At 38.9% G+C, this 27999-nt stretch overlaps 2 protein-coding genes across 5 annotated transcripts; both read right to left on the bottom strand.

Annotated features, from left to right (window-relative positions):
• Nucleotides 1-1943: 1943 nt before the first annotated feature.
• LOC117270949 (hydroperoxide isomerase ALOXE3-like) lies at nucleotides 1944-11133 on the bottom strand. Of its 3 annotated transcripts, none has more exons than XM_078173821.1 (15): nucleotides 10889-11133; nucleotides 10600-10766; nucleotides 8578-8782; nucleotides 8406-8487; nucleotides 8170-8292; nucleotides 7909-8012; nucleotides 7487-7659; nucleotides 7163-7306; nucleotides 6786-6989; nucleotides 5148-5234; nucleotides 4816-4982; nucleotides 4567-4688; nucleotides 4300-4400; nucleotides 3642-3812; nucleotides 1944-3514 (listed from the first exon to the last, which is right to left on the bottom strand). In XM_078173821.1, the coding sequence occupies exons 2-15, from the start codon at nucleotides 10744-10746 to the stop codon at nucleotides 3335-3337; spliced, it is 2010 nt and encodes a 669-aa protein (XP_078029947.1). In that variant the 5' UTR covers nucleotides 10747-10766; nucleotides 10889-11133; the 3' UTR covers nucleotides 1944-3334. The 3 variants fall into 3 exon arrangements, with proteins under 3 accessions (XP_078029947.1, XP_078029946.1, XP_033504872.2); XM_078173820.1 differs by having other exon boundaries at nucleotides 10917-11133; XM_033648981.2 differs by having other exon boundaries at nucleotides 10923-11133.
• Nucleotides 11134-15980: 4847 nt separating this feature from the next.
• On the bottom strand, nucleotides 15981-27815 carry LOC117270947 (hydroperoxide isomerase ALOXE3-like). 2 transcript variants are annotated; one of them, XM_033648977.2, is made up of 15 exons: nucleotides 27622-27815; nucleotides 27192-27358; nucleotides 21810-22014; nucleotides 21574-21655; nucleotides 21326-21451; nucleotides 21033-21136; nucleotides 20603-20775; nucleotides 20276-20419; nucleotides 19882-20085; nucleotides 19494-19580; nucleotides 19162-19328; nucleotides 18810-18931; nucleotides 17928-18028; nucleotides 17322-17492; nucleotides 15981-17203 (listed from the first exon to the last, which is right to left on the bottom strand). In XM_033648977.2, the coding sequence occupies exons 2-15, from the start codon at nucleotides 27336-27338 to the stop codon at nucleotides 17024-17026; spliced, it is 2013 nt and encodes a 670-aa protein (XP_033504868.2). In that variant the 5' UTR covers nucleotides 27339-27358; nucleotides 27622-27815; the 3' UTR covers nucleotides 15981-17023. The 2 variants fall into 2 exon arrangements, with proteins under 2 accessions (XP_033504868.2, XP_033504869.2); XM_033648978.2 differs by lacking the exon at nucleotides 27622-27815 and having other exon boundaries at nucleotides 21810-22010; nucleotides 27192-27330.
• Nucleotides 27816-27999: the final 184 nt, after the last annotated feature.

The following is a 27999-nucleotide window of genomic DNA, read 5'->3' as shown; positions in this document are numbered from 1 at the left end:
TGAGACCACATCCCCCACTGTGCTTTCACACGACAGGTCAAGTAATTGTTAACAAAGTTGTACTTCTGGTTTTTGTGTCTACACATGTAGCTGTAGGGTGAGGGGTCAGAGCAGCAGTTGTACTCAACCATCCATTGTAGCTTCAAGCCAAACAACAACAACAAAAAAAACAACAACCTGATATCTAAGAAGAAACACATTAGTGAATATTATTTCAGTATGATGAATCAGTTTACCAGCTGGTCACATTAGAAACACATCATGGACTGTAGTAGGGTTGTTGTGCTTGAAACTGTTTGCGCATCTTAATCTAACACACTTATGCTCATTGTTACTACTTATATCTTGTTATCTGACTCTTTCACACATGTTTACTGCAATAATTACACATTTAACCCCAAAATACATGGTAGAAAACTATGGTGCATAGTGTAGTGCCTTTACCAACACTGCACTAACTCTAACCAGTTACTTAAATAACAGGATCAGAGATGCTGTACCCTCACCCCCAACATTCTTAACATTGCTGACAACTCACCTGCTTTATCTGTTGCTTTATCTGCCAAACCCACCTAACTTGTGATAGTATTACTATTTTCTGTATTCATCAGAGTTATCATGGTTTGTATTTTCTATCAGTTTGGTATTATTTTTAATGTGGTTTTAATTTTTGTTTTCAATTCAGTTTAGTTTTTGTCATTTCCAAAGTGGGTTTGCTCATTTCAAATTAGTTTTTATCGAAGAAAAAAAAAAAAGTTAAATTTTAGTTTTTCTAAGTGGTTAGTATTAGTTTTTTATTATTGTTATATGGGAGGTATTTGTCAGGGGCAAGATTTAAGTAGGTATGACAATACCAACACAGCACTTTGTCAATGCATTTGACTCAGTCATGAAGACATCCCAGTCACAATGAACCTAAGCACTCATGTCTTCTCATGCTTCTTGTGTTGATAAATTTGACCAAATTTACAAAGACTGCTACTAAAGACATTTCCTGTATTATTTTATTTTATTATAGTATATTTTTTAAAGGAGCAGTGTGTATGTTTCAGAGGGATTTAGTGTAATCTAGTGGTGAGGCTTGCAGATTGCAACTAGCTGAAACTTTTCCCGGTTGGAATTCCTTCGGTGGTCAGGAGATTTTTAGTGGAAGCTGCATCATCCGCAGAGGTCTCTCTTCTCCAAAACAAACTGACCACTTGATTAAAACCATTTAAAAACACTGAGTAAAGCAGTTTCATGTTAAAATCAGTGTTTCTCCAACATTGTTTAGCGCGTCGGAGACAGGCTGCTAGCCCAGTGAGTGATACCTCTGCATTTATGAAGATTAGCTGGTCACTTTTGTGTTTGAAATTCTTAGTTTTTTGTGTTTGAAATTCTATGGTAAGAGCAAATACTAGAAAGCTCTCAGAGAACGTACCTCTGCCAAGAGTGCACAGTCTTAGTGCGTTATAATAGTTATACTGTATGGTATGCTACTCCTGTGTACCCCGTCATTGTTCTGAGGCTGTAATCCATATTTTTGCTGTGTCCTATATTACTAATCAAAGCTCAAATCTGACCTTACTCTACCCTGCAGTTTTGGTGGCATATCATAACTCTGAAATTTTTGTACCATAATCACTTTGTAATGTTTGTAACTCCTGGTTAAACGTGTTAAAATGGATATCAGAAATAATGAATGAATATTAAAAATAATCATTTATATAATGATATGTTTAATTCACGGGGCACCACCTTCTGAAAAAGGAAAATTATAGCCACTTAATTAACTCAGGCTCATGAAATATAGTAAACTAAACTTTCAGTTTTGAACTCTGATTAATAATTTAGATAATAACCAAAATTACCATATCAACAGTAAAGATTGTAGGATTTAGAAATTCTTGACACAGCACAGGTTGGCATGATTCATTTTTGTACAATATTAAATAGACAGCATGTATATTTCAAAAGTGTTTATTCACCCTATAGCAAAGCAAAAATAAATCACACAGACCTACTGTACAATCTCAATCACAATTTCAAAAAACCTCACACAAAATGGTGTGTGAGTGTGTGTGAGTGTGAGAGAGAGAGAGAGAGAGAGAGAGGGAGAGGGAGAGGTTCTGCTTCACCACATGTGGTCAATCAGAATGGAAGATGTGCAAGACTGGAACTTTGGGTTCCCTCTCTGAGTGTAGTTATTTTTGAAAGCACTCTTGACCAAATTGAAATATATATACATGATACATGTTGTATAAAGGTTCCAAGTTAGTACAAAGAATGTTTAGTTGTATGCAAGAGTCTGGGTCTGTTTAAAGAATTAGCCTACAAACATCAACTCAGTTTCGGCAAAGCCTGGCTGGGAAGAATTGTGGTTTATGATGTAGTCTTCTGCTGTATTCCAGCAGCTCAGCACTAACTTGGCTTTGTTGCTCCTTTGCTTGAAAGTTATCTGTTATACTTTATGTCTGGCTGCTGGTGCACTGTGTCTGCCTGGAGCGGGCCACATTCAGACAGCATTTCAGTGAGAAGAGTCATTTCTGCTGTGAGCATGCAGGAAGGTGACAAAAAGCAGAGGAAGGGCAGAATGGCCCTGTAGCACCAATGACTCTCCTCTGTGGAGGTCTTAGGAGAAAGAATAATGGACACTTTCCCCTTGTATTGACCAGATGACGATGTGGGCCACTTGCCACAGTGACCAGTAGTGAATGAAAAATGGCCTAGGTGCAAAAACTTGGAGGACTGTGGGAAACTGAGTTGATTTTCTTTTGTCTCAAGAACAAAGGGGCTTCAGCTGCCATTTTGAGTGGGCTGAACTTACAGGACGTGTTTTTATGTCCAGTTTAGAGTTGCACAAATACATCAACTGTGGAGTCCAGTGATCCCAACAATAGGTTCCACAGAATATAGGCCTACACGTTAAACCCTTTACCCCAAACTTATTTTTTGTTTCCCAGTACTGTACCCAGTAGATTACCAGCATTACAAAAAAAGAGTATTATGTGTTTCTTTTAAAGAACAGTTATTACTCCCCTGTTCCCCATAGTGTTATCGTCTTTCACTTACTTGCATATAAGTACCAGTAGGAACTGGTAAGGTTTTTTATTGGTAACTGATTCAGAAAACACCATATCAACATTGTTAGCATACCACAGACCAGGTCATCATGACATACCCAAAATATACATTGTCCTTTTGTCCCAGCATGCAACACCTCACTAACTGGCTCTAACACCTCACCTATTGTATGTACCACATGCAAAGTATAACACACCTCCCAACATGCAACACAGGTTTTGAGAAATGCATGGTGCCATTGTCTCATGCAGAATGGCTCCTTCAGACTTTCTCAAACAGTTACACTGTTTTCTATCTGAGTAGGGTTCAGATATGTGTAGGGTACTTCAAGCTGTGAGTTTCTTGTTGTAATTGCTTCACTGAGGGAGGACAGCTCTGCTTGAAATTTCTTCATCATCTGCTTAGGGGCAGGCTCATTGAATCGTTCTTCAGGGTATGAACCCAAGGTAACCTGCCAAAATGACAAAAACAAGACAAAATGAGACCGTCAGCAATTTGTGGTTTAAAAAACAAAGTATTTTCAAAATGTTGATAGGCCATAATGATGCTGCTGTAGGTATTCATTAGCAATAACTTACAACATCTGTGTACTTGTCTGAAAGCAACCAAGTCAATGCTGCAAATTTCACTGTCTCGCCAACATCTTGGAGGGTCTCCAAAATTGTCTCCATGCTTGACTGCCCCTTAGTGGTCGGAGGAGCTTTGTCCAGCAGCAGCGAGCCATTAGGAGTCCAGGACTGGTAATCAAACTAAATTATGAAAGAAACTTTAATATGTATCATTTTTTTTCATCTAAATTAAATCTAATGTTACACATTACAACAAAGGGATGTTAATCTACATGGGAATTGCAACATTTGCAATGTTCAGCCAATACCCTGCTAAAGTGAATCATTACATTTCAACATTTTTATTGGTGGTGTTTGTGCAAAACAGACCAGAGTATCACAGATAATAGTTACAAGAAGCACGTCACCAAAGTTTTCAAAATTTATAATACAACCCACCAAACCACCCCCCCACCCCCGCCTGTCTACCCTAAGGGGGGAAAAAAAAGGTAAGTAAATAATTAAATAAATAATTAAAAAAAAGAACACACAAAGTGAATCATTAAAAGAAAAATACTAAGGGATGAAGCAGATTACAGATCTGCCAAAAGTGCTATACATTAAGTGTTATATCAAGCTCGATAGTTGATCAGACATCAATACATATTTTATTGTCCCAACTATTTACCTCCCCATTGTGTACTGCAGCATGTTGAACCGTCACTGTGAAGATCACCATGGTGATGAACTTGATCACTTCCTGGACAGTCTGAAAGCCTGCTGGAAACCCTGTTGACAGCACAGTAACTCATATATTAGTATTTCAAAATTACTTTAGAACTTGAGATAAATACCTGAACTTTGTTGTTTGAAAACTGTAAAATATTACTGGCTACTTTGAAGTTTTTATATATAAACTGTGTTAACAAATGATTTCAGAATAAGGGATAAATACCTGAAGCTTTGTTTCCTAAGAAGCCATGTGTAAATATCTCATTGATCCAATCCTGGAGCTCAGTGTCTTTAAGCACCTCACTGTCTGAGGGATAGAAGTACTCCATCACTGCCTTCACAAAGCTGGTGAGCACAGAACAATTTTATTTTAGAAAGTTACACTTTTATGTGAAAAAGACAGAGAGCCTCCAAGCTTTTGCTTGTAAAAATAAATCCCTGTGGACGGTTGCAATATTTGTTTAAAGGTAACCTGTTGATGATGTTCCACAGCTTCAGACCATCATCTCTGTAGTAGTAGTTGGGTATGGACTCCAGTCCTCGTGCAGTGATGTTCTCTGGCAGGCAGAGGGAGCTGTAGGTTGTTTCAGAGTGAGCCCTTCTCATGAGCTCCCGCAGTCCGTCATAGCCAAGTGAACTCTAATATATCAATGATACACAGATATTTACCATCAGACACGTTTCTTGAAGTAAAAAAGAAAGCCTTGTTAAAACATTACAGACTAAAACTTAGTTTTGCAATGGTGCAATATGATATAATACAATAATAATTTATTCAGAAATGTATATTATAAAGAACCATACCATACTCAAAACCCCATCAGGTCCAAAAAGAGCTTTGCGGCCTCTAGTATTTACGTAGAGGGTGTATCGGAAGTGTGGAACCAGCAGCTGTACAGACAGAGGGAAGAATATTGAAAGGCCTCTCCTGGCTTATTGCTTAATTACTTACTTATTGTTTGTGCATTAGTTAATGTAAGATATTCTTTTGAAATTGACATGTTATATGCAGAGTTGGGTAAAAAATATCTTAAAAAACAAAAACAAAAAAAACAGCAAACTAACGCGTTAGGTTACTCGTTACTGTAAAAAGTACTTTGGGCACCTGGGCCGCTGGGGCGCCTGCTCTACCACTAAGCCACCTACGCCCCGTTAGTTTGCTGTTTAAGTAATCAAATACTTGAGTACATTTTCAAACAAGCCATCAGTTACTTCCGTTACTTCCATGACTCAGGACTTGCATTATGCCTGGTACACACTACACAACTTTTCTGCCTGTTCTGAAAGTCACTATGTCACATTACACAATTGTGGAGTCATTAAATCGTGCCTTGACTTGGCCGACAGACATGACACACTACACGATGGTACTCACCAATTATTCCTGGTCGTCTTTCACGATGTGTGTGATGTCATCGGGTTATTCTTGTCCTGTTTTTATTACTTTTACTATTATTTCAGTCACTGTGTCTGTTCATGTGCCAGCTGAAATGTTGTTGTAGTCACCTAAAAGCGTCAGCAGGTGGCAGGAGCTCTATTTGAAGTGCCGTACGTAAACATTCAAGTTACTGTATCCTCCACAACCAAGTTCCTACAAATGTTTCACAATAAAAGCCTATTTAGAAAATGGAGGGATTCTCTCAGCCGAGATTATAAGGGGCTTTTAATCTGAAAGAAATTCAGGAAGTGTTGAGTTTGAAATGACGGCGCGATATGTTAACCTTATAAAGACAAAGTAAATATATAAACACAGAGGGATTAATAAATAATGGACCGTCTATAATGTAGTCTGTTTCAAATGAAGCTGGTAGCCTCTGCAGTTGTGGTGAGTAAAAGCCCCACCACTATTTGATCATGTTATTACTTTAAGTCTGTCTCTATTATGAGGATGTAACATTGTTTGCTAGCTTGATGCTAATGACAGTACTCAGCGGGTTGACAAAGTGCCTCTGCTGTTTCACATTATCATTTCCCCCTTTTACTCTGTGTGGTAAAATCGCTAGAGGAAATATTAAAAATGCTGGGGTGTTGTTGTCATACAGTTGTCTATGGCAGCAGATTGTTCTGTGTTTCTACTGTTCAAAGTGACGGCTGTGATGGGTGAATTGGATCTCAGTGAAGGGCAAGTGGTCCATAACTTTAATTTTGGAGACAAAAAATGTAGGCTAAGCGCCCTGTGGTCCAACGCAGTAAAGTAACTGGTTACTTTTAACAAAAGTAATGCAGTAAAGTACTTTGATTACTTTTAAAGTAACCCTTACCCAACTCTGGTTATATGTTATGTGAATATACTGAGATAGCGACTATCAACTGTACAATAGAGACATAAAACGCCCCAAAAAGTACCTGAGAAATCAATCAATAAAAAGTTGGATCATCAGTTCAGGTCAAATGAATAGAATAAAGTGCACCAGCACTGTGACCTCAGCTTTGTTATTTTACCTTATAGAGGGGGTGAATCACAGAGAAGCTGCGGAGAGCGGCAACAGTATAGACCTCAGCCAGAAAGTGAGTGTTCATGAAGTGATGAACGGCTTGATGATCCATGAAATCTGCATTTTTGATGAACATCTTGGCCAGCAGCCAGTCAGTCTCTGGGTCACTGGGCAGAAAGATGGGGTTCTGCTCAGAGGGTTGTTGGTGCAGCTGAAATGTGATAAAAACATACTTAATTTTTATATTTTAAAATAGTGCACCAGGTCCTCTGAAACATACTAATGTACAATGGAATGTAATATTAGTATGTGACTAAATCACTGATTTTACTTAAGTTTATACAGTATAAATACTGTCACTGATTTGCTCTGTCATTTAAATACCTGTATTGCTATTGGCATCAGTTTGTTTTCTGGGTTCATGTAGAGTAAACAGAGACCAGCAGTCACATGCAGAGGTTCACCATTATAGGTTCTGGGGGTTATTCCATTCATCCTCTTCTGGTCATAGAGGAATATGTTGCCTTTCTATATGGGGGGGGGAAGACAGAAAAGAAGGACTGTGACATCAAGAGGTATCACAGATTTGTAGTAAATCGTGGCAATATGATTCAGGGACTTTCCATTGTGACATATGTACACTCTTAAACTCACAAGTCTTCCCAAAGCAAAGATCAGGAGCCATTTAAAGCCACTGTTCCTTCATACCTCCATTTCCTTCTGCAGAGAGGTTCCCTTTGCCAGGAACGGCTTCACCATCTCCTCTGTGACTGGAAAGTTTGGGGGAAGCTCTGAGCAGTGCTTGATCACATTGGGGTTGACTCCGTTCAGAAACTGGGATCCATAAAAGTCGTCTTCCTTCCAGTGCTCTGTAACATACTCTGGAAGAACAGCAAATAGAAAATATAAATAAATGTTTTTCTTTGTTTGGTTTTGAATAAAAACATGATGATCATGGTCATTTAACTTAAAACAAGATTGGTTCGTTCCTGAAAGGTTTCGACTTTATACAACAACAGATTGTTTTATCCAACAGGAGCATCTGTATCTATTTGTTGGTATGAAACTATGACAGTGACATTGTTGTGATAATTTATGCTGGAGAACTGGAAAATGGGAAAACAATCTACCTGACATTGGCGTCTTTTTGCAGCAGAAGATTTTTTTCATGTCTTCAAAGTTTTCCCATTTTTCATTAGATCCAACCATCCCCTTCAACTTCAGTTCAAGACCGCTGAAGTAAGAAAGAGTTTAAAAAAATGGAGAACTCAATACAGGATTAACTATGTACTGATATTAAAGCTTCAAATTCACTTTTTGCCTCAAAACATGGAGAGTATGACTTAGTTGTAACCTGATTTTGTCCATCGTATATGTGTGTGTAGACTCACATTATCATTTTTGAATAATTTTGTTCAGATATCTTGGACTTAGAGTAACGAAAGTCAGGTGGGATCTCAGTTGGATCATCAAAATGGATGATTTGGGGTAGTCCGTCAGCCATAATCTTCCATCTGAAAAACCAAACAAAGTTGCAGGAAAGAATGTGAGACATTTTTCCAGATAAACTTCTAAGATCATCACAGCAGCTCTATGTACGTGCTGTACTGCACACATTAAAACTTACTGGTACAAGCTCTTTTTAAGTGTTAGCTCTTTTTTCCGGTGGTCAATCAACAGGGGGTGGTCCTCCTCACAACCCTTCATGGCTAAAGCAAGAAAAGAACATAAAAATTGATATTCATAAGCCTAAATAATTATTATCAATATATAGATTATTCTGGAAGTTTGAGGCAGACCTTTCCCTCCTCTCAGCTCCACCAGTTCTCCCCTGGAGATCCATCTGTAACAGGGGAAAAGAATGGCTTCTCCCTCTGGAGTCGTCACCACTATTTTGGAGAAGTACCACTCATCTTCTGGGAGAATCAAAAAAGGGTCTTTCTCCACTTTGATCAGCAGAAGTTTCCCCAGAGATGAACTGGTTTTCATGGTGTAGGTCCCTGTCTTAAAATAAGGATTAATATAGATTTAGACAAATACAATATTGTGTAGTTCAACATCTATGTTACAGTGTAACCCAAAGTATTTACTCTTTTGATGCATATATTAGAATATAAGCCCAACTTGACCTCAAGGTGGCCGGACCAGTAAAAGTATCGCATAATAACATTTTTCTCTCTTACTTTTAAGAAATACAAGTTTACAATTTACAGTTTACAGTTTACAATACAGATGAGGAACAGCATGAGATGTCTTAAGCAAAATAAGTGCAGTGTCAGCAGTAAGTCTCAGTTTATCCATGATCAGGAAGTCTGCTACTCACTGTTGTTACATGTGTATTTCTCCATACTTTTCCACCCCTGTGTGGCAATGCTGGCATCACCACCCCAAACTTAAACAGAAGCTATTGAGAAAGCAGGGCAAGTTATCTCCTGGCCTACGAACCATTTACAAGTCAATATGGTTCCACCAGTATTATTTTAAGACAGATGTCTGATTCAGATTCTTTTATACTGATGCTGCTGCTTGACAATATTTTGTGCAATGTTCAGTATCTTTAAATGTGACTACAGTAAGTATTCAGTGTTTGTTTTTTTAGCAGCATTTTACATGAAGTAGGCTACTCACTGTAGACCTTGATCCTGATACCTGACACCTCTTAGCCTTCACAACTGGAAATGATTATACATGCCTTATCTCACCTTGCACCGACTACTGTAATGCACTTTTCAACTCACTTAGTATGTCTGCTCTGCGAGCAACCCAGGATGCTGCTGCAAGACTACTAACTAAATCATATAGATGCTCTTTTATTACCCCTGTACTAAAATCACTTCACTGGCTACTGGCCACATATCCAGTTGAAATTTTTTGAGACTGCAGTGTCAATTTTGGAATGCTCTGCCTGCACCCTTACAGTGTGCTGACTCTGTGGTTATTTTGAAAAGCCAACTAAGGACACACCTGTTTAGACAGTCATTTGGATAACTTGTTGGAACGAGCGCTGTATAGTCTGCACGTGATGTACTGTGCAAATAGTTTTGCACTTTTAATTACATGGCTCAGGTAGTCACCTCATCTTGTTGAGGAGATGGGAAGCCGTTCCTAAAAGAGGGAACCTCTCTATGTTTTCTTTCCTGTATTTTACATAATGCCCTTGTGAAGCACTTTATGATCTATGTCTGTAAAATAAAATAATTATAGCTGTATAAATAAATCTTATTTACTTACTTTACACGTGCATCAATATCATGTTTGCAAATCCATCCATTGAGCTGGATTGGACCCATTGGTGGGTTAGTTCTGGTCCACAGGCTATATGTTTTACATCCCTTGGTTAGTCTCTAACTCAGACCACTGAATTTAAACCTATCACATGGCTGTCGCACCATAACCATAAAGTGCCATTAGAGGAGGAATTGGACAACTTGTAAAATTTGTGTGGTTTACCGTATGAGAAACCAAATTTAAACTTGAATTCATCCAGATATTTTATATAGTAAATTTAGAAGTGTGGATTAAATTTGCTAAAAGAATGTCCAAAAGACTGTGTTAAACAAACTCAGAAAATTTGTTTCTGTGACGCACAACCCTTGAATTAAAATGTTAAGTGCTAACTAGATGTCTGTGTGATGATGCTATTTGTTATGTATAAATAATTGTCGTGAATTAAATAAAGGTATATGCAATGTACACCAATTACTTATTCGATAGAGATGGATACTGCCCCAACATGAATTAATGCACAAACAAAAGCCATTACATTATCCCAGACCTTATTTAAAACATCACTATATGAGCGATGTTCAACTTTAACTTACTGTTCCAGTTGAAAAGTCAAAGCCATAGTTGTCCAACTCAGTTCTCTCACTCTGCCCTTCAGCTCCAATTAAGGTGACATATATGTGGTCCCATGTTCCTGCATATTGCATGTCACCCGTTGTCACCTCTAGCTTGTACTCAGCCATGATCACTCTGTAGAAACTGTCTGGAAAAAGAAAGATAAAAGTTTTTATTTGCATCCAAAAAGCTTGTTAACACTTCACTTTGTCTAGTATTATCTTGCATACATTATTACATGTAAAGTGTTTGGAACATCAATTGTCATACCATGAGGAAAGATGAGTAAAGTTCTTACTTGTACCTTCAGATGGAGGCTGTTTTTACTACCTCTTTGTCTTTTAGCTGCAGGTTCAGGTTTTCTGTCTCTGTACGCTGTGTTCTTATTCTGTCTATTTATTTGTTAAGTTCCTCCACCCTAACCACAACCTTTTTGATTCTGCTTCCCCTGCTGTGGTTTGATATAAAAGGTGATGCAACTCAAAATGAAGTTGTCTTTCTGGTTTTTAATATCTTTAACAGTTTGTAGGGGAAGGAGCAGCAGTTTTACTTCAACACCCATTTTGGTCTCAGGCCAGAAACCAACCTTAAGTCTGACAAACACACTTAACTGAATATTAGTTCTGCATGTTACATTAGTTACTTGGTAAGTAATTAAATACACAATGTGATAGGCTGTCAGGAGTGAGTGCAAGGCACCTGGTGAAGGACCCAAAAACATATAGTTCAGGCAGACGAGTTTTTATTGACAAAATTGAAAATATATCGATTTACTGGCATGGGTTGCAAGTCTAAGCCAAATTAACTGAAGGTACGTTGGAAACAGGAACTGAGACACTGAAACTGAGCTGACAGCAGAAAGAAAGGCTTACACAGCGCCAACACCCACATGTGTAAACATTTTTTTAAATGTCAAACACGTTACAAACAGCTACTCCTTTTGACATTATAGTGTAGAGCTCTACTGTAGTGTAGGACTGTGAAGACAACACTATAGTTAAAGCCCAATGGGACTGGTGGCCTTCAATGTTTGTCTAGAGAGTGTAACGTAGATGTGGGATAATCAGCTGTATTGACAAATATTTTTATAATAGTCAGCACATCCTGAGGGTGATTTTATCATCCAGTAAGAAGGTTCAGCTAAACAATCATTATATTTATTGTTCTGGAAAATTAGAAATTTAAAGGAGCTATATGTAAGAAATCTAAAGCAAATATGTCACAGAGACTAAGGAATAATGTTCATATAACATACTGATCTCACCGACAATAATAGTACAGCCAGAATATTTGCATCTAAAAAAATTTTTTGCAGTCCGCAAATCATGTTTATGTTTTGAATTTGTGTTTTGGCCTGTTGTGCCACCCACCACCGTCTGCCAGCTACGCAGTCAGTAGAGTCTTAGCATCAGTTACAGTTACGACTGAGCTACAGCAGCACAGGAAGCAGCATTAGCAGTGTCCCAGTACATAGCATTAGCAGCCAGCTCCTCCTCAGCTGTATCCCAGCAGCAGCGTTAGCAGCACAGAAGCCGGACTTGCTCAAACGGTCCGCTGGAAAACCGAAGATCAGGGACGCGGCGACACGGCCCTGCCACAGCAGCCACCCGTGGGCAAACAAATCAGTCTCCAGCGTGCCGCTGTCCAGCAACCTCGAATCTGTAGGGGAGGGGGGGCAGACATGACTCGCGGCAGTATTTTGAATTTGAGTGCAGTAACCGTTTTGGCCATTCTTACATACAGCGCCTTTAATATCCGAAAGTCAAACTTGATGTTCCCGTGTTCTCAAACAACTATTGACTACTGATAGATTTCCTAATGTTAAGACATCTGCATTTTAAAAATAACTAAATAAAGGAATATTTTGTCAAGCAGCTGGTCAGTCTCTGGGCCATAAGGTTTTTGATGCAACTGGAATGTAATAAAAACACACTTTATTTTTTACAAAACTATTTGAAATAGTGTCATAAGAAACATATGACTGGTAAAATTGTAAAAAACACACTGAAATACCTGTACTGCAACTGGCATTAGTTGTTATTGGTTCTGAACACAGACTCACAAGAAAGACTTAGAGACAGAACAGTTAAAAGCCACCAGTCTTTACTTGTAAAGAGTTCATGGCAGGTTCACATTTAAATTGCTACTTTATAGGTTCCACAGAATATTAGTGTTGTTAACACAACTTGCCCAAAACTTCAATTTTGTTTGCTAGTACCCTGTAGATGCCTAGTATATACAAAAAAGTAGAATTTATTTTGTCTTTATTCTGAAATACCCAGTTGTTTCTCCCCATAGTCTTCTTCTCTTTCACTGCACCTTCATCTAAGTACCAGTAGGAACTTGTTTGTTTCTTTGTTTTTCATTTGTACCCAATTCGTGCATTTACGTGTCAAGTGCTAATTGTCAGGAACATGTTCTTGATGCACAAGCCCCTGAGGGCCTGGAGTGTGCCCATGATTTGAGAATGTGCTGTTCTGGTTCCAATCTGACTACACTGCTTGCTACCTGGTACTGCTGGGTGTTTTGATATATTTAGTATCAATCTGATGTTTCCTGCCATCACCTGCACCAAGTTATAAGGACTGACAGCGCTGGGCATGGAGCATGTGCTTTTGAATTAGATTTCATGTTAGGTTATTATTTTTCTTACACACTATTGGTTTATGTCACTGCGTCTCCCAACAGAAAAGCTCGGTTGAATTTCAGCCTGCATGCATGTCTTCTCAGCCGAGCACTGTTGATACAGAGCATCTATCGATCTATCTATCTATCTATCTATCTCTCTCTCTCTCTCTCTCTATATATATATATATATATATATATATATATATATATATATATATATATATATATATATACAGTATCCACCTTATTTTTCACGGAAACACGGAGGCAAAACAGAATGCAGCCAGCTTCCGTTTTTTTGTGCGACACTTCCGGTCCAGCACTCTTACCACTGTGTAAATGGGAATTGCCTTGTTGTTTACCTTGCTGAGTTTAGCTATATATATATATGTATATATCACATTTTTCACGTCACTATATCACCGTTTAGACTAATCTGATGTTTGTAAAGTCTATAAACACAATGGCTGAACAAACATTAGTATTTTCTCTGTGTGTAATTAATAACATGGTTATCGTAGATTAGCTGGGCTAACCGTTAGCCGTTAGCCGTGTCTGTAATAACTCACTAAACTCACAAAGTGGCCCGTGAAAAAAATATTTTCTCCAGCGGATGTCTTAGTTACAACATGATTGAGCTAACTGGAGTAGTTTCATGTCGTAGCCGACAATGGGAGGCTTTTAACGGATGACGATCCTGATGTTAGCTTTGCTGCTGCTGTTAGCTGTCCCTGTCAGCTGCAGCCACTGATGCTTTCTAGTCATCGTGATTTCGCAAAACTGAATAAATACCACACATAGCAACACAAAACTGCTTTGCTAGCTCAATCATGTTGTAACGGCTGGATGGTTGATGCGTACATGCTGATTCGGGTGCTATCAGAGCCGATCGCGCATCACTATGGCTTAATGATCAACTCAGTCAACTAAAACAACCCGTCCTGTGTTAGGAGTGTATGTCGCTGACAGAAAGGAAGAAAAAAAGATAGAAAAGCAGCATACACCTCACATATTTATTTCTCACAGTTGCGCACACGTTTGGCTGGCATGCAGAAGCACCGTCTGTGTGTCTGTGTGTCAAGGGTGTGAGCCGCAGCTTCAGCTGCTCAGGTAAAGAGGCTGTGTAGCCCGGTGTGTTTTTTCGCTGATTCGGTTCTGCAGGTTCTCTGCTGGTACACTGGAGATGGGGATCAAGCAGTTTGTCTCACTCGGGATAGATTGTGCTTTTTTGGTTCATAGTTTATGATTGACGTGCGATTTATTCGCGTTTAGAGGGAATAAATTTCCGTTATAACGGAAACGTGGGCACAGTTATCTATACAAAATACACAGACTAACTAACTAACTGATTGACTAACATAAACAACTGAAAATTGAAAAAAATTAGCTTGCACCATTAGCTCCGGTAAGGGAAAGCATGAGGGAAAGCGGCTGACCGGAAGTCACGCACAAAAAAACGGAAGTTGATCACTATTTACTTCCGTGTTTGAAAATAAGGTGGATATATGTATTTAAAAAGACAAAACACAAAACAATAATTCAGAAAGTAATGACAGGAGTATCTGGGGCAGAGTATGTGAGCGGAGCGGAGCGCGGAGCGGGAGGATTTTGTGTTGAGCGAGGAGTGGCTATTTTTTTAAAAGGTGGAGCGGAGCCTTATCTCTTGCTCCAATTTCGCTCCGGTCGCTCATGCCCCATCCAGAATACATCTTTGCACCTGCGCACACCCACACTATTTTCTTTCAAAACTATGGAGTTTACTGTGTACTTCAGAAAAGAAACTGAGAAGAGAAGCAGCGGTACCTTGGAGAACGGTCCCTAACTGCGGGGAGAGGCGAGAGGGCTTCGGAGGTCGGCCGCTTAACCTGGTCCATCTCCTCCACACTTTGACTATTTCCACCCTGCCAGTGGTACTGTGTAGAACGGTCCCTAACTGCGGGGAGAGGGCTTCCCCGGAGAATCTACCAAGCTCATGTTTTATTGGTGCCGTAGTATTGTTCCGACCTCTCATTGTTCCGACATCTCATTGTTCAGACGTCCCGTTGTTCCGATATGTGATTATTACTGTATTTGTGTACCATAGAGGATCAGCAACGCAACAAAAGTAGACTACTGGTCGAGATACAAGTGTCATAGAGAGGAGAGAATGAAACACCATAACCTCCTGTTATTAACTCTGGGGTCGGGGTTGTGTGGGGAGCTCTCCGCGGTGCTGAACGGCTCCCGACGGGCGTATTTCTGCCTTGATGGTAAAGCTGGGAAAGGCTTGAGGCGGAGCAGGCTCACAGCTTATGTTTGCCACTTTCTTTTTCATTTTAACCCACACCATGATTTTTTCCTGACCCTAACCAAGTAGTTTTTGTGCCTAAACCTAAAAAGACCTTAACCACAGGGCATCAAAAACAATGGGTTTAATATGGTCGGAACAGTGGGCTGTCGGAAAAATGGGCAGACCCCGTTTTATTTGTGAATAGAAGATTACAGGTTAGGGTAGTACGACGCAGTTGTTCTGAGCGGAGTGGCGAGCGAGTGGAGCGGGATAAAATTTATGCGAAGCGAAGAATGCGTAGAACCAAGCGGAGCGGACGAGCGGCGCAAAGTGACAGGTCTGCGAGCGAGGAGCGGAAATTTTCACCCGCTCCGCTCCGCTCACATGCTCTGATCTGGGGACCTCTGTACATGCTGCTTATATATTAAGGACACATGAGCATAACACACCAGGCAGAGGCAGAAATAGAATTAAAGAACTCTTTTAATAAGCCACTGTGGAAGTCCAATAGACAGTGCAGATTATGCAAGCCAAAAGTACAGAATCCCAGAGTTAAAAAAAACAACAACAGCAAAACAAGGCAGACAATCTTAATCAACAGACTTGCAGATAATCATATGTAAACCACTGTGACTGACTGGTAAACACTGACTCACAGGAGTATATAACATCAAACTATTTGGCAGGATCAGAAATCACCACCACCACAAGAGAGGTGCTGATTAGGTAAAGATGGGGCGGAACATGTGGGTAGCTGTAAACAGATCTGGGCCAATGCAGCGGAGGGGGTTAGGTGTGCTACATTGGATCTGAACACACAAACCTAGAAAAGAAAACACACTTGCGGTGTGGGTGTGGTCTAAGCAAAAGGGCCGGAGGTAGGGGGGTAAGAACTGTTGAAGTGGGTATTAGATTCCCCTCTTTATGAAGGCTGAGTTTGAAGATGGATGTGGTCCAAGCAAGGGTTAAGTAAGGAAAGTAGCATTAGCCCCCCACCCACTTTCCACCCATGGCCAGCAATCGCTTACGGTCGCGGATTGCTGTATTGCAGCAGTAGTGACACAAGATGGTGTCTAGTTTTGGTATGTTCCTCATTAACTGCGAAAGCCCTTTTCATGAGCTTATTATACCCCTGCAGTTTTGGTATTGTAACTGTGAGATATGTTTTACCACAATCACTTTGTATGTTCAGTTTTGTTTCCCAGAGCTGTACCCAGTAGATACCCAGCATTTACAAAAAAGTATAATGTAATTCCCCTTTCCTCTAAAATAACAGTTGTTATTCCCTTCCTCCCCTTAGTCTTGTTCTCTTTCACTGTACCAGCAGGAACATTATTACAGTCATTCATCTTGACACAATAAAAACATAGTTCTCTTGTCCCAGCATGCAACATCTCACTTATTGTATATACCATATGCAAAGTATAACACCTCCCAGCAAGCAAGACAGGTTTCTAGAAATGCATGGACACTTATTGTGTCATCCATAATATCTTCCTGACAGTTTCTTAAATAGTTACACTGTTCTCTATCTGAGCAGGGTTCAGATACGTGTAGGGTACTTCAAGCTGGGAGTTTCTTGATGTAATTGCTTCACTGAGGTGGGACAACTCTGCTTGAAATTTCTCAATCATCTGCTTAGGGGCAGGCTCATTGAATCGTTCCTCCGGGTATGAACCTAAGGTAACCTGTCAAAATTACAAAATAGACAATCTTTTTGACACAGTATTTTGTTAGGTAGTTTTTTAAAGCACTTTAAAATAGGGATGGTTTAAAGTGATTTTTGTTCATAATCACCAAACTTACCACATCAGTATACGCCCTTGTAAGGGCCCAAGCCAGTGCTACAGATTTCACTGTGTGACCAACATCTGGGAGGGTCTCCAAAATTGTCTTCATGCTTGACTGCCCCTTAGTGGTTGGAGGAGGTTTGCTCAGCAGTAGTACGCCGTTGGGCACCCAGGAGTGGTAGTCAAACTGAATTATGGAAGAGGTGATGCTTTTAAAAAACTGAATTTGAGTTTCAAATGGTAAAACAAATGACTGATGCTGTTGTTCGTCTTTGATCCCATCCAGATGACTAGATGGGATCTTCAAATGTTTTTTTTTTTTTTGTTGATATTATTATTGTGGGGTCAGGGGCCTGGGTATCATGGAAAACCACTGTATAGAATTTGATATAATATTAATAATTACATAGAAGGTAAAACTATCTTAAAAAAATACAGTATTATATGTCCCCTGGTTTAAAACTTAGCTGATCTCCTACTGAAAGAAAAATGATGATAAAGCACTTCCCAAAACTGCTGTGTGTTCCATACATTTGAAGATCAGTCACCATCGTTTGATTATTTATCAAGTTTGTTTAAACTCCACGACGTTTTCTATTTTCCCAACTATTTATGATCTCACCTGCCCATTGTTTACTGCAGCATGTTGAGCTGTCACTGTGAAGATCACCATGGTGATGAACTTGATCACTTCGGCGACAGTCTGACACTCTGCTGGAAACCCTGTTGACAGCACAGTTGTAATAATAATAATAATAATAATAATAATAGTAATAGTAATAATAGTAATAATGATAATGATATAAGTCAATTATCTGCATTCATTATCTGCATTGGAAAAAATATATATATACACACATATATAGGAAGCACAAAAACTTGTGAAATTTGTGTTTGATAGATTATTTCTTTGTTGTAACAATGCTTCTTGGCAGTATATCTTATACTGTTGGAAAGCCTGTCTATCAGCTTGGACGTGCTGTTGGTGCCAGAGTGACCAACACAACCACGCTGGCTGACTTGTGACAAATGCTGGTTGAAGAATGGGATGCCATCCCACAGCAGTGTGTGACCAGGCTGGTGACCAGCATGAGGACAAGATGCCAGACTGTTTAGGTATGGTTCTTCACATGCTACTGACGCTCCTGTTTGTTACTGTAGATGAATAAACTGTTAAATTTCCAATATGTCTTGTTTCTTTAGATGTCAATCATCCAATCCACCAAACAACACCAAACAAGAGTCAACAGCAAGAAAAAAAAAGCTGTTTGGCATTGGCAGAGAAGATTTGGCAATTTTTTCATGGGCGCAACCCACATACTCAGCTCTGCTGTTCATCCCACAAATGCATGCTCCTTACAAATGTGGCACCATTTAAAAGGGAAATAAACAGGCTTTCCAGTGGTATAAGATGTATTGCCAAGAAGCACTGTTACAATAAAGAAATAATCTACCAAAAACAAATGTCCTTACTTTTTGTGCTTATTTTATATGGCTTAAGTACCTGAAGCTTTGTTTCCTAAGAAGCCATGTGTGAATATCTCACTGATCCATTCCTGCAGCTCAGTGTCTTTCAGCACCTCACTGTCTGAGGGATAATAGTACTCCACTACTGCCTTCACAAAGCTGGTGAACACAGAACAGTTTAATTATATTTATTTATTTATTTATTTTTTAAGATATTTTCAGGCATTTTAAGGCGGGCTGGAATCAAACCCCAGGCCGCTGCAGTAAAGATTTAGCCTTGATAATGGTGTGCATGCTCTGTAGGGTGAGTTGAAAAGACATAAGGACTCTAAGCCATTGTTAGTGAAATTAATCATGATAAACAATTGCAATATTTATTTAACGGTAACCTGTTGATGATGTTCCACAGCTTCAGGCCATCATCTCTGTAGTAGAAGTTGGGTATGGACTCCAGTCCTCGTGCAGTGATGTTCTCTGGCAGACAGAGGGAGCTGTAGGTTGTTTCAGAGTGAGCCCTTCTCATGAGCTCCTGCAGTCCGTCATAGCCAAGTGAACTCTAATATATCAGTAATACACAAATATTCATCTACAGACAGGTTTCTTGAAGTAGAAAAAAGTCTACATAGTAAAACAAATCAAAGGTTAAAACTAAGTTTTGCAATGGTGCAATAAAAGTGGAATAGTCTGAATATTCAGAAATGTATATTTTAAAGAGCCATACAATATTTAAAATCCCCTCTGGTGACAAAACAGTTTTGCGACTTGAAATGCCTGCGGACAGAGTGAACCGGAAGTGTGGGAACAGCAGCTGTACAGAAGGATGGAAAAAATTAAAAGTTAATTCTGGTGGTGTCAACTTCCAAAGGAAGCCATAAGCAAACAAAACTGACAACAGGCTTTCTTTGAGGGCTTCTTGTTTTTTTTTTTTTTTTTTTTTTTTTTTTTTAAGAGTACACCCTGATGGATTAAAAAATGTTTTCATACATCCAAGGGCAGACTTATTTAGATACAGCTGACTGCAAAAAGCCACTCTTTTATGATCCATGATTCTGGCCAAGGTAATAGAAAAAAAGGTCAATAGCAGTATGACCTCTGCTGTGTAATTTTACCTTGTAGAGGGGATGAATCACAGAAAAACTGCGGAGAGTGGCAACAGTAAAGACCTCTGCCAGAAAGTGAGTGTTCATGAGGTGCTGGACTGCTACTTGATCCATCACATCTGCATTTTTGATGAACATCTTGGCCAGCAGCCAGTCAGTCTCTGGGTCACTGGGCAGAAAGATGGGGTTCTGCTCAGAGGGTTGCTGTTGTAACTGGAATGTAAAATGATAAATGAATAAACAAATAGAAAATTAATATTGATAATAACAATAATCAGAATAGTAATATTTGTATGTGTTAAATTAGTGCAGTTCGCCTTCCCTCTGACAACACACTAATGTATGGTATACTTAGTTTTATACAGTATAGATAATGTCATTGATTTATTTGTCATTTAAATACCTGTATTGCTATTGGCATCAGTTTGTCTTCTTGGTTTAAGTACAACAAACAGAGACCAGGTGTCACATGCAGAGGTTCACCATTCTTGGCTCTCGGGGGTATTCCATCCATCTTCTTCTGGTCATAGAGGAATATGTTGCCTTTCTGTATGGCAGGAAAAGACCCAAGAAGGAAATGTTGAAGACATCAATAAGTATCACAGATTGGTAATAAATCTAGGCAATTGGATGCAGGGACTTTCCACTGTGATTTAAGTACTCTCCTTAAATGCACAAGTCATCTCAAAGCAAAGATTATGAGCTATTTAAAGCCACTCTTCTTTCATACCTCCATTTCCTTCTGCAGAGAGGTTCCCTCTGCCAGGAATGGCTTCACCATCTCCTCTGTGACTGGAAAGTTTGGGGGAAGCTCTGAGCAGCGCTTGATCACATTGGGGTTGACTCCGTTCAGAAACTGGGATCCATAAAAGTCGTCTTCATTCCAGTGCTCTGCAACGTACTCTGGAAGAACAGCAAATAGAAAATACAATATCTAAATTGTTGTTCTGTCTTTGGTTTTGAAGTACAACATGATGATCATGGGCATTTTACCCAAAACAGTATTATTTGTTGGTCACTGAAAGGTTTTTACTTTATGTAAAAATGAATTATTTTACCCAAGAGGAACATCTATATCTATGTGTTCATATGAAACCATGACAACGACATTGTTGTGATAATTTATGCAGCAGAACTGGAAAATAGGAAAAAAAATCTACCTGACATTGTCGTCTTTTTGCGCCAGAGGATTTTTTTCATGTCTTCAAAGTTTTTCCATTTTTCATTAGATCCAACCATCCCCTTCAACTTCAGTTCAAGACCGCTGAAGTAAGAAAAAAAGGGTTAAACATGACACAGGATTAAACAACACACTTAATAATACACACTAATAATAATTCAATACAATACTTAATACCTAAAATGTACTTTGTGCCTCAAAACATAGAAAGTATGGCTCCATCATATATCTATCTATCTATCTATCTATCTATCTATCTATATATAAACCCACATCATTAATTTCGTATTATATAGTTCAGTTGATTTGGATTTAGAGTAGCCGATTTCATTTGCTGGGAGCTCAGACGGATCATCAAAATGGATCACGTGGGGTAGTCTTTCATCCAAAATCTTCCATCTAAAAAAAATTTAAAAAAATAAAAATTTACCAAAATGCACATTGACAATTTCTCCAGATAAATTTCTGAGATCTTAACAGCAGTTCTATGTACATGCTGTACTGCACACGTTAAAACTTACTGGTACAAGCTCTTTTTATGTATCAGCTCTTTTTTCCGGTGGTCAATCAACAGGGGATGGTCCTCCTCACAACCCTTCATGGCTGAGGCGTCAAAAGAACATAACAGACGGAAAAATCATGAAACTTACAAAAATGTCAGTAAACAGTGTGCAAAGAAATTATATCAATGAGTGATATCCATAAATCTTCATATTAATGATGTACATATCAATTATTTGGGGGCTTTGAGGCAGACCTTTCCCTCCCCTCAGCTCCACCAGTTCTCCTCTGGAGATCCATCTGTAACAGGGGAAAAGAATGGCTTCTCCTTCTGGAGTCGTCACCACTACTTTGGAGAAGTACCACTCATCTTCTGGGAGAATCAAAAAAGGGTCTTTCTCCATCTTGACCAGCAGAAGTTTCCCCAGAGATGAACTGGTTTTTACGGTGTAGATGCCTGTCTTGATTTAAGGATAAATATAAACATAAACAAAGAAATACAATATGGTAGGGCTGTACCAAATAATTTGAAGCTTCAAAGCTTCATTCATGGTGATATTCAAATTCAGAATCAACATATAAATGCTTTGCTAATTTTTTTTTGTCTCTTTATTCTGTTAAACCCGTACTTCTGCACAGTTGTAGATAAATATTAGACTACAATAATATGAAAAGTATTATACTATTTGTAGAATTGGATTCCAATGGTGGGATTGTTTCCAGCTTATGTGACCCAAACATTTGTAGAGTGTTGTTGAATCCAAAATTCAAAATTTATTGAAAAAAGAGTAATGTAAAACTTTTCAAAATTAACATGCCTTTGACTGTCATATATGAATCTTATATTACATATTACATATAACTATTACAGTACTTTTTTTAATTCAGAAATTGAAGGAACTGGCAGGATTTTACTAAAATGGTAATTTACATGATTTCATGTGACAAATACATTGACTGATTAATAATGAAATGAAAAATGAAATGAAAATTCAGCTTAAACCCATATTTGTTGGCAGTTAGCGGGGAGATTTAGCAGCACCGTATATTACATTTTTTGATAAAGCTACAGTTGTTAACTTTTTACAAAATAACCTTTTTTCGTATTTGCTGAAACTGTCACTATATTCACACAGCACTAAATGAGACAGATAATCATTGAAAAAAAACACTCATCTGCCTACTGTATTGCCTTGAAGTGAACAAAAACAACCAATCAGAGCTGACAAGTCTATAACACAGCTTCTAATCGTGTCAATCACTGCTCATGAACTGTGGTCAAACTGTCAAACCAGGCAGTGCTGATCACATATAAATCAAGACTTTGTTAGTGCATTGCCAATTTCTCACCTCAAATGTTTTCTGAAACATATTTCAGTGTACTGTTTAGCTGCAAACTGAGTAATTTTGTGACCCAGCGGCCATGTTGGACACAGTTAAACAGAGTGCAGAGCACATTTCTCATTTTACTGTTTTGATGAGAAACAAAGAACCATAGATAAAGTTAAAAAAATGAGTGCCGATGCTTTTTGTAGATTGTCTTCTCATGTGTCACGTCTGGTTTTGCTTCCTGTCTTTGTGTGTTTTTTTTCAATATTTTTATCACACCTGTCTTCCTTCAGTCTCATTGGTCCTTCCTTGTTCCCAGAGTCTCCCTTCACACCTGTTATGTTTTAGTCTTGTTTGCTCCACTCAATCTTGCCAACCACACCCTTGTTGCAAGCCAATCCCCATTTCCCTCCTTTGGCCCATATCCACCTATTCCAACTGTATCTCGTTCTTTTGGTTAGTTTTGTGCGTATATATACCTGTGTGTTCCCCTTTGCTCATGGTCAGTTTGGCTGCATTCATTTCTGTTCATTCCTGATCTTGGGACGTAACCATCTAGCTCGTTAAAAGATGGCTGCAAAAAAAGTGAAATGCTATCCTGTTTTCTAGCCAGTTGAGGTGACTGCTAAGTATAATTGCAGGATCATGTCTTCCCTAAGGTTAAAATCCAAGTAACCACAGTCCACTAAGTAACCACATATTGTTTGGTGTTTTATCTCCTCTTTAAGCTATAGACTAAAGACATTATACATAATTTAACATTAGTGAAAATGTGCTGTTCTACAAGAAGGTGTGTTCAGAAATGTTATGCTAAATGGCAAAACATTGAATTTCCCCTCAGGGGGATTAATAAAGTAAATAAACTTAAACTTAACTTAAACTTAAACATTTTTATCCTATATAGAAAAATTTGACGCCACTGATAATGCAGTTTTGTACTACTGACTCCATATTATATTTAGTTTACTGATTTGTTTATGTGTAACTTTTAAATTTTATTTGTAGTTTTTGTATGCTGTTCATATACAGGGTTCCCGCAGATCCTCAAGTCTTAAAAGGTATTGAATTCATTAATCTAAAAATAAGGTCTTAATTGGCATTAAAATGTCTTAAATCAATCTTTCAAAAGTCTTAAAAATGTTAACACATGGTAAGTAGGATTTTATGATTACAATTAGTCTCAAATCTAAAAATAACAGGTAACATTTATTTTTTTAAAATAATTTGCCGAATAGCAGTAACATCACGCAATCACAAGAGCGGAACCAACAAAACAGTGATGTGTTTGCGGCCATGACTCTCAGAGCAGATGCACGTCATTCATGTAGCAGTCGGACCACATGGGGTAGTTTAAATTTAATGAAAATTGGCTGTCCAACAAAGATTTTTCTGGATTGCTGAAACCAGTACTAGGCAATTTATACGAGGCACGATGTATTTTGTGCAAGAAATGTTTCAAAATCGGCACGATGGGAATCAAGGCAGTGGAGTCCCACATGCACAGTGCGAAACACAAAGCCTCAAAATCAAGCTGTCAACAAACGCCAGGTATTTCACGGTTCTGTTCTACTCTTGTCTCAACCGTGCCTCCACCCCCATCTCCGATATCACAACCAGGACAGCAGCACCAAATCTCTGGACAATGTTCGGGTGCACGCCTACGCTAAAAGTAGAGGTACTGTGGTGTCTGAACACCGTGACAAAACACCAATCACACTAGGGCTGTCAAAAGCACCATGAAATTGATTTTGAATATTTTCGAATCAATTATTTTTTTTTATTTATTTATTTATTTTACAAAAAAAAACACAAAAAAATAAGATGCTTATTGCTGGCGCAATATGAACGTGACACTCGGATGAAAACACCCATTCTGACCTCACTGAAGTGCCAGGTATGACCAACTTCTGCCTTGCTATCTGAGCAATGTTTGGATACTATAGTGCGTGCACCACAAGAGTGGATCCTGGTCGGCTCGTAGTGGTGTCTCATTCTGGTAACGTTTCATCTCTAATTCAAAAAGGGTAGGCAGGGAGGCAGCAGGTGCAACACTCTTTCTGTATGTCTCCCTGAACAGGTCACACATCGCGGACAGCGCAGTGGGTGGTGTTGGCGCAGCGGGCTCCTCCGTCGGCGCGTCTCCCTCCCTCGCTGCGTCCCTCTCTGGCCCGGCTTGTACGCGACCCATCTCCGCCCGAACGGGATTTGCCGTGATATACAACATTATTGATAGTATTAATTAATTATTAACGTACAAATTTAGGTTCAAACCTATAAAATATATATATATATTTGAATATATTTCGAACTTCGAATTTTTTTTTTTTTGACAGCCCTAAATCACACAAATCAGATAAGATAGTTTTTTCATTTGTGTTGATTCAGTCGTTGGTTTTAAATTTCATTTCAAGTGGCATTTTCCCGATCGATTCGATTCAATTTTCAAGGACTCAGTTCGATCCGATTCACGATTCTCGATTCGATTCAATTCAATTCAGTTCAATATCGATTCAGTCAAGTATATTTCAATTATGATACAAAATTTGCTTGGATATTAAGATATTTTCTGAGAACTAATGAAGTATATTTAACAAGGAACCCTCTGACCTGGGGCATTACTATTAAAAATACTCATTAGTCATCATGTACTTTTATTTAACATTACCTGACACATACAAAATAAATATTTTAAATTAAATCTAATCACAAGGCATACAATTTAAATGAAGTGGCTACAAAAAATGTAAACAAAGGACATCCACAAGTTTGCTGCCTGTAACTGTCTTAGAAAGCTTTTGTGCAATACACTACAGTGGTTGTGATGCACACATGGACTGTATCAGAAGAGAAACAATATACGTAGGTGAACCCTGCAGCAAAGTGAACCCTCTTCTTCAGAGAGGATCTTTGCCTCCCAGTTTGTTCCTGGCGGCAGAGCAGAGTGAACCATATTTCTTCTCAGAGGATCTTTGTCCCGTGACAGCAGGCATGCTGTTCTCGGTGTCTGTGTAAACAACATTCGCTGGCGATTTGACAGTCACTGGAAGCACATTATGACCCTTGGTAAAAGTTTCTGTGTGGTGCCTGTGTTGTACATGAGCTAACGTTAGTGGCTAAGGACAGAGAGGCTGTCCGGTGTGTGTCTGAGTGTCTGAGGAGCGTCAGTACGTTAGCTTGTTAGCCGTAACGTTAGCCTTGTTGTTTGTCATGTTAACGTTGTCGTCGGCAGCCCTGAATAGCTTGTAAAGCTTTAGCATAGCTTGTTAACACATTTCTTATCGGCCCATGTGTTTACTGATACAGAGAATTAATAAATCTTTGGTTTATTTGCACAACGTCGCCTCTCTGCCGTCTTTTATCACGCTTGCTAACGCTAAGTTAACTTTACCAGCAGATCTGTATGAGGCAGAGACTGAGGCGACAGTTAGCAGTGTGCTGATGCTTAGTGGTATTTCTTAATCTTTTTCTGTGAAACTGATGTGCATTTATTAAACATGCGTACATTATTAGCGTTATATTTATAGGGGAAAATGCGAGTGAAAATACTCGCACCGTAGACCCATGCCATCAGTGGATGCGCTCCCACCACTGTTTGCTGCTCTGTCTTCAGTGTCCGGCCGTCTCGCGAGATCTCTCGCCATGACCTCAGGTGCTAAATGCTGATCTCGCGAGGCTACCTGGGTTGATAGTACTGCAGGCTGCTGCAGTCTGCTACTGGCTGTACAACACGTCCACGGAGGAAAATAGTTATAGTAAAAGATCGACTTTTTAATTAATGAATCGATTTTGTGCCATTTAAAGGAAAATCGATTAAAATCGATTAAATCGATTTTTTCAACCCAGCTCCAATAAAAGTTCAAACAATATTAGTGAACATAAGCTACTCTCTCAAAGCCATAAACCAGAGAAATCTCAAATTTGTGATGTCATGGTATAATGTCTTGAGCTGCTCTGTAGACAGTGAATGGGAGCCTGATTTTGTGGATCTGTAGAATTGTTGTTTCCTCCGTTTTTTTTATACCCAAATGAGCTTTATCCTATTGTAGTGTTCTCAGTTCTGAAACAGAAAATAGTTTCTGCTGTGATCTGTGTGAAATGTGAGATGATCACTAAATTTCCACACGATTATGCTATGTCTTGTTAAGAGTAGTAAATAAAAAAAGCTACACGTGATGTACTCTATTTAGTCACTAGATAGAGACAAATATGAGTCCAACATAAATGTTTGCACAAACAGAAGGTGTTACATAATCCCAGACTTAATGTAAGAAATCACCATATGAGTGATGTTTAACTGGATTTAACTTACTGTCCCAGTTGAAAAGTCAGTGCCAAAGTTGTCCAACTTAGTTCTCTCACTCTGCCCTTCAGCTCCAATTAAGGTGACATATATGTTGTCCCATGTTCCTGCATATTGCATGTCACCTGTTGTCACCTCTAGCTTGTACTCAGCCATGGTCACTCTGTGGAAACTGTCTGGAAAAAGAAACAAGATAAAATCTTAAAACTGCAGAGTGAATGTTCCAACACTCTGCAAAAGAAAGCTGTTTTTATTTGCAGATAATTAATTCAAGGAAAGCCCTGGATATTTTTTCTATGCTCAAAATATTTGTCCACGGGCATCCAAAAAGCTTGTTAACACTTAACTTTGCCTATTAGTATCTTGCATACATTATGACATGTAAAGTGTTTTGATCATTAATTGTCATACCATGAGGAAAGATGAGGAAAGTTCTTACCTGTACCCTCAGACAGAGGCTGTTTTTACTACCTCTTTGTCTTACAGCTGCAGATTCAGGTTTTCTCTCTCTGTGGTCTGTGTTCTACTCCCCCCACTGTGGTTTGATATAAAGGGTGATGTATCTTTGGGAAGGATCAGCAGTCGTACTTAACCACCCATTTTGGTCACAGGCCAAAAACCACAAAAAAAAACAAACTAAAATACACCTCAGTGAATATCAGTTCTGTGTGATGAATCAGTCACATGGTCAGGAGTGTGAGTGCAAAGCAAACAGTGAAGGACCTAAAGGCATGTAGTCGGGGCAGGCAGGAAGGGTTGGGTGATTTTTTTGGCAAAAGAAATTAAGAGGCGTACTGGCAAGGATAGCAAGTCTGAA

This window comes from Epinephelus lanceolatus, chromosome 13, assembly GCF_041903045.1.
Source record: "Epinephelus lanceolatus isolate andai-2023 chromosome 13, ASM4190304v1, whole genome shotgun sequence".
Taxonomy (NCBI): Eukaryota; Metazoa; Chordata; class Actinopteri; order Perciformes; family Serranidae; genus Epinephelus; species Epinephelus lanceolatus.
The sequence above is the reverse complement of the archived record's forward strand: the minus strand, read 5'-3'. Positions and strand labels throughout refer to the sequence as shown.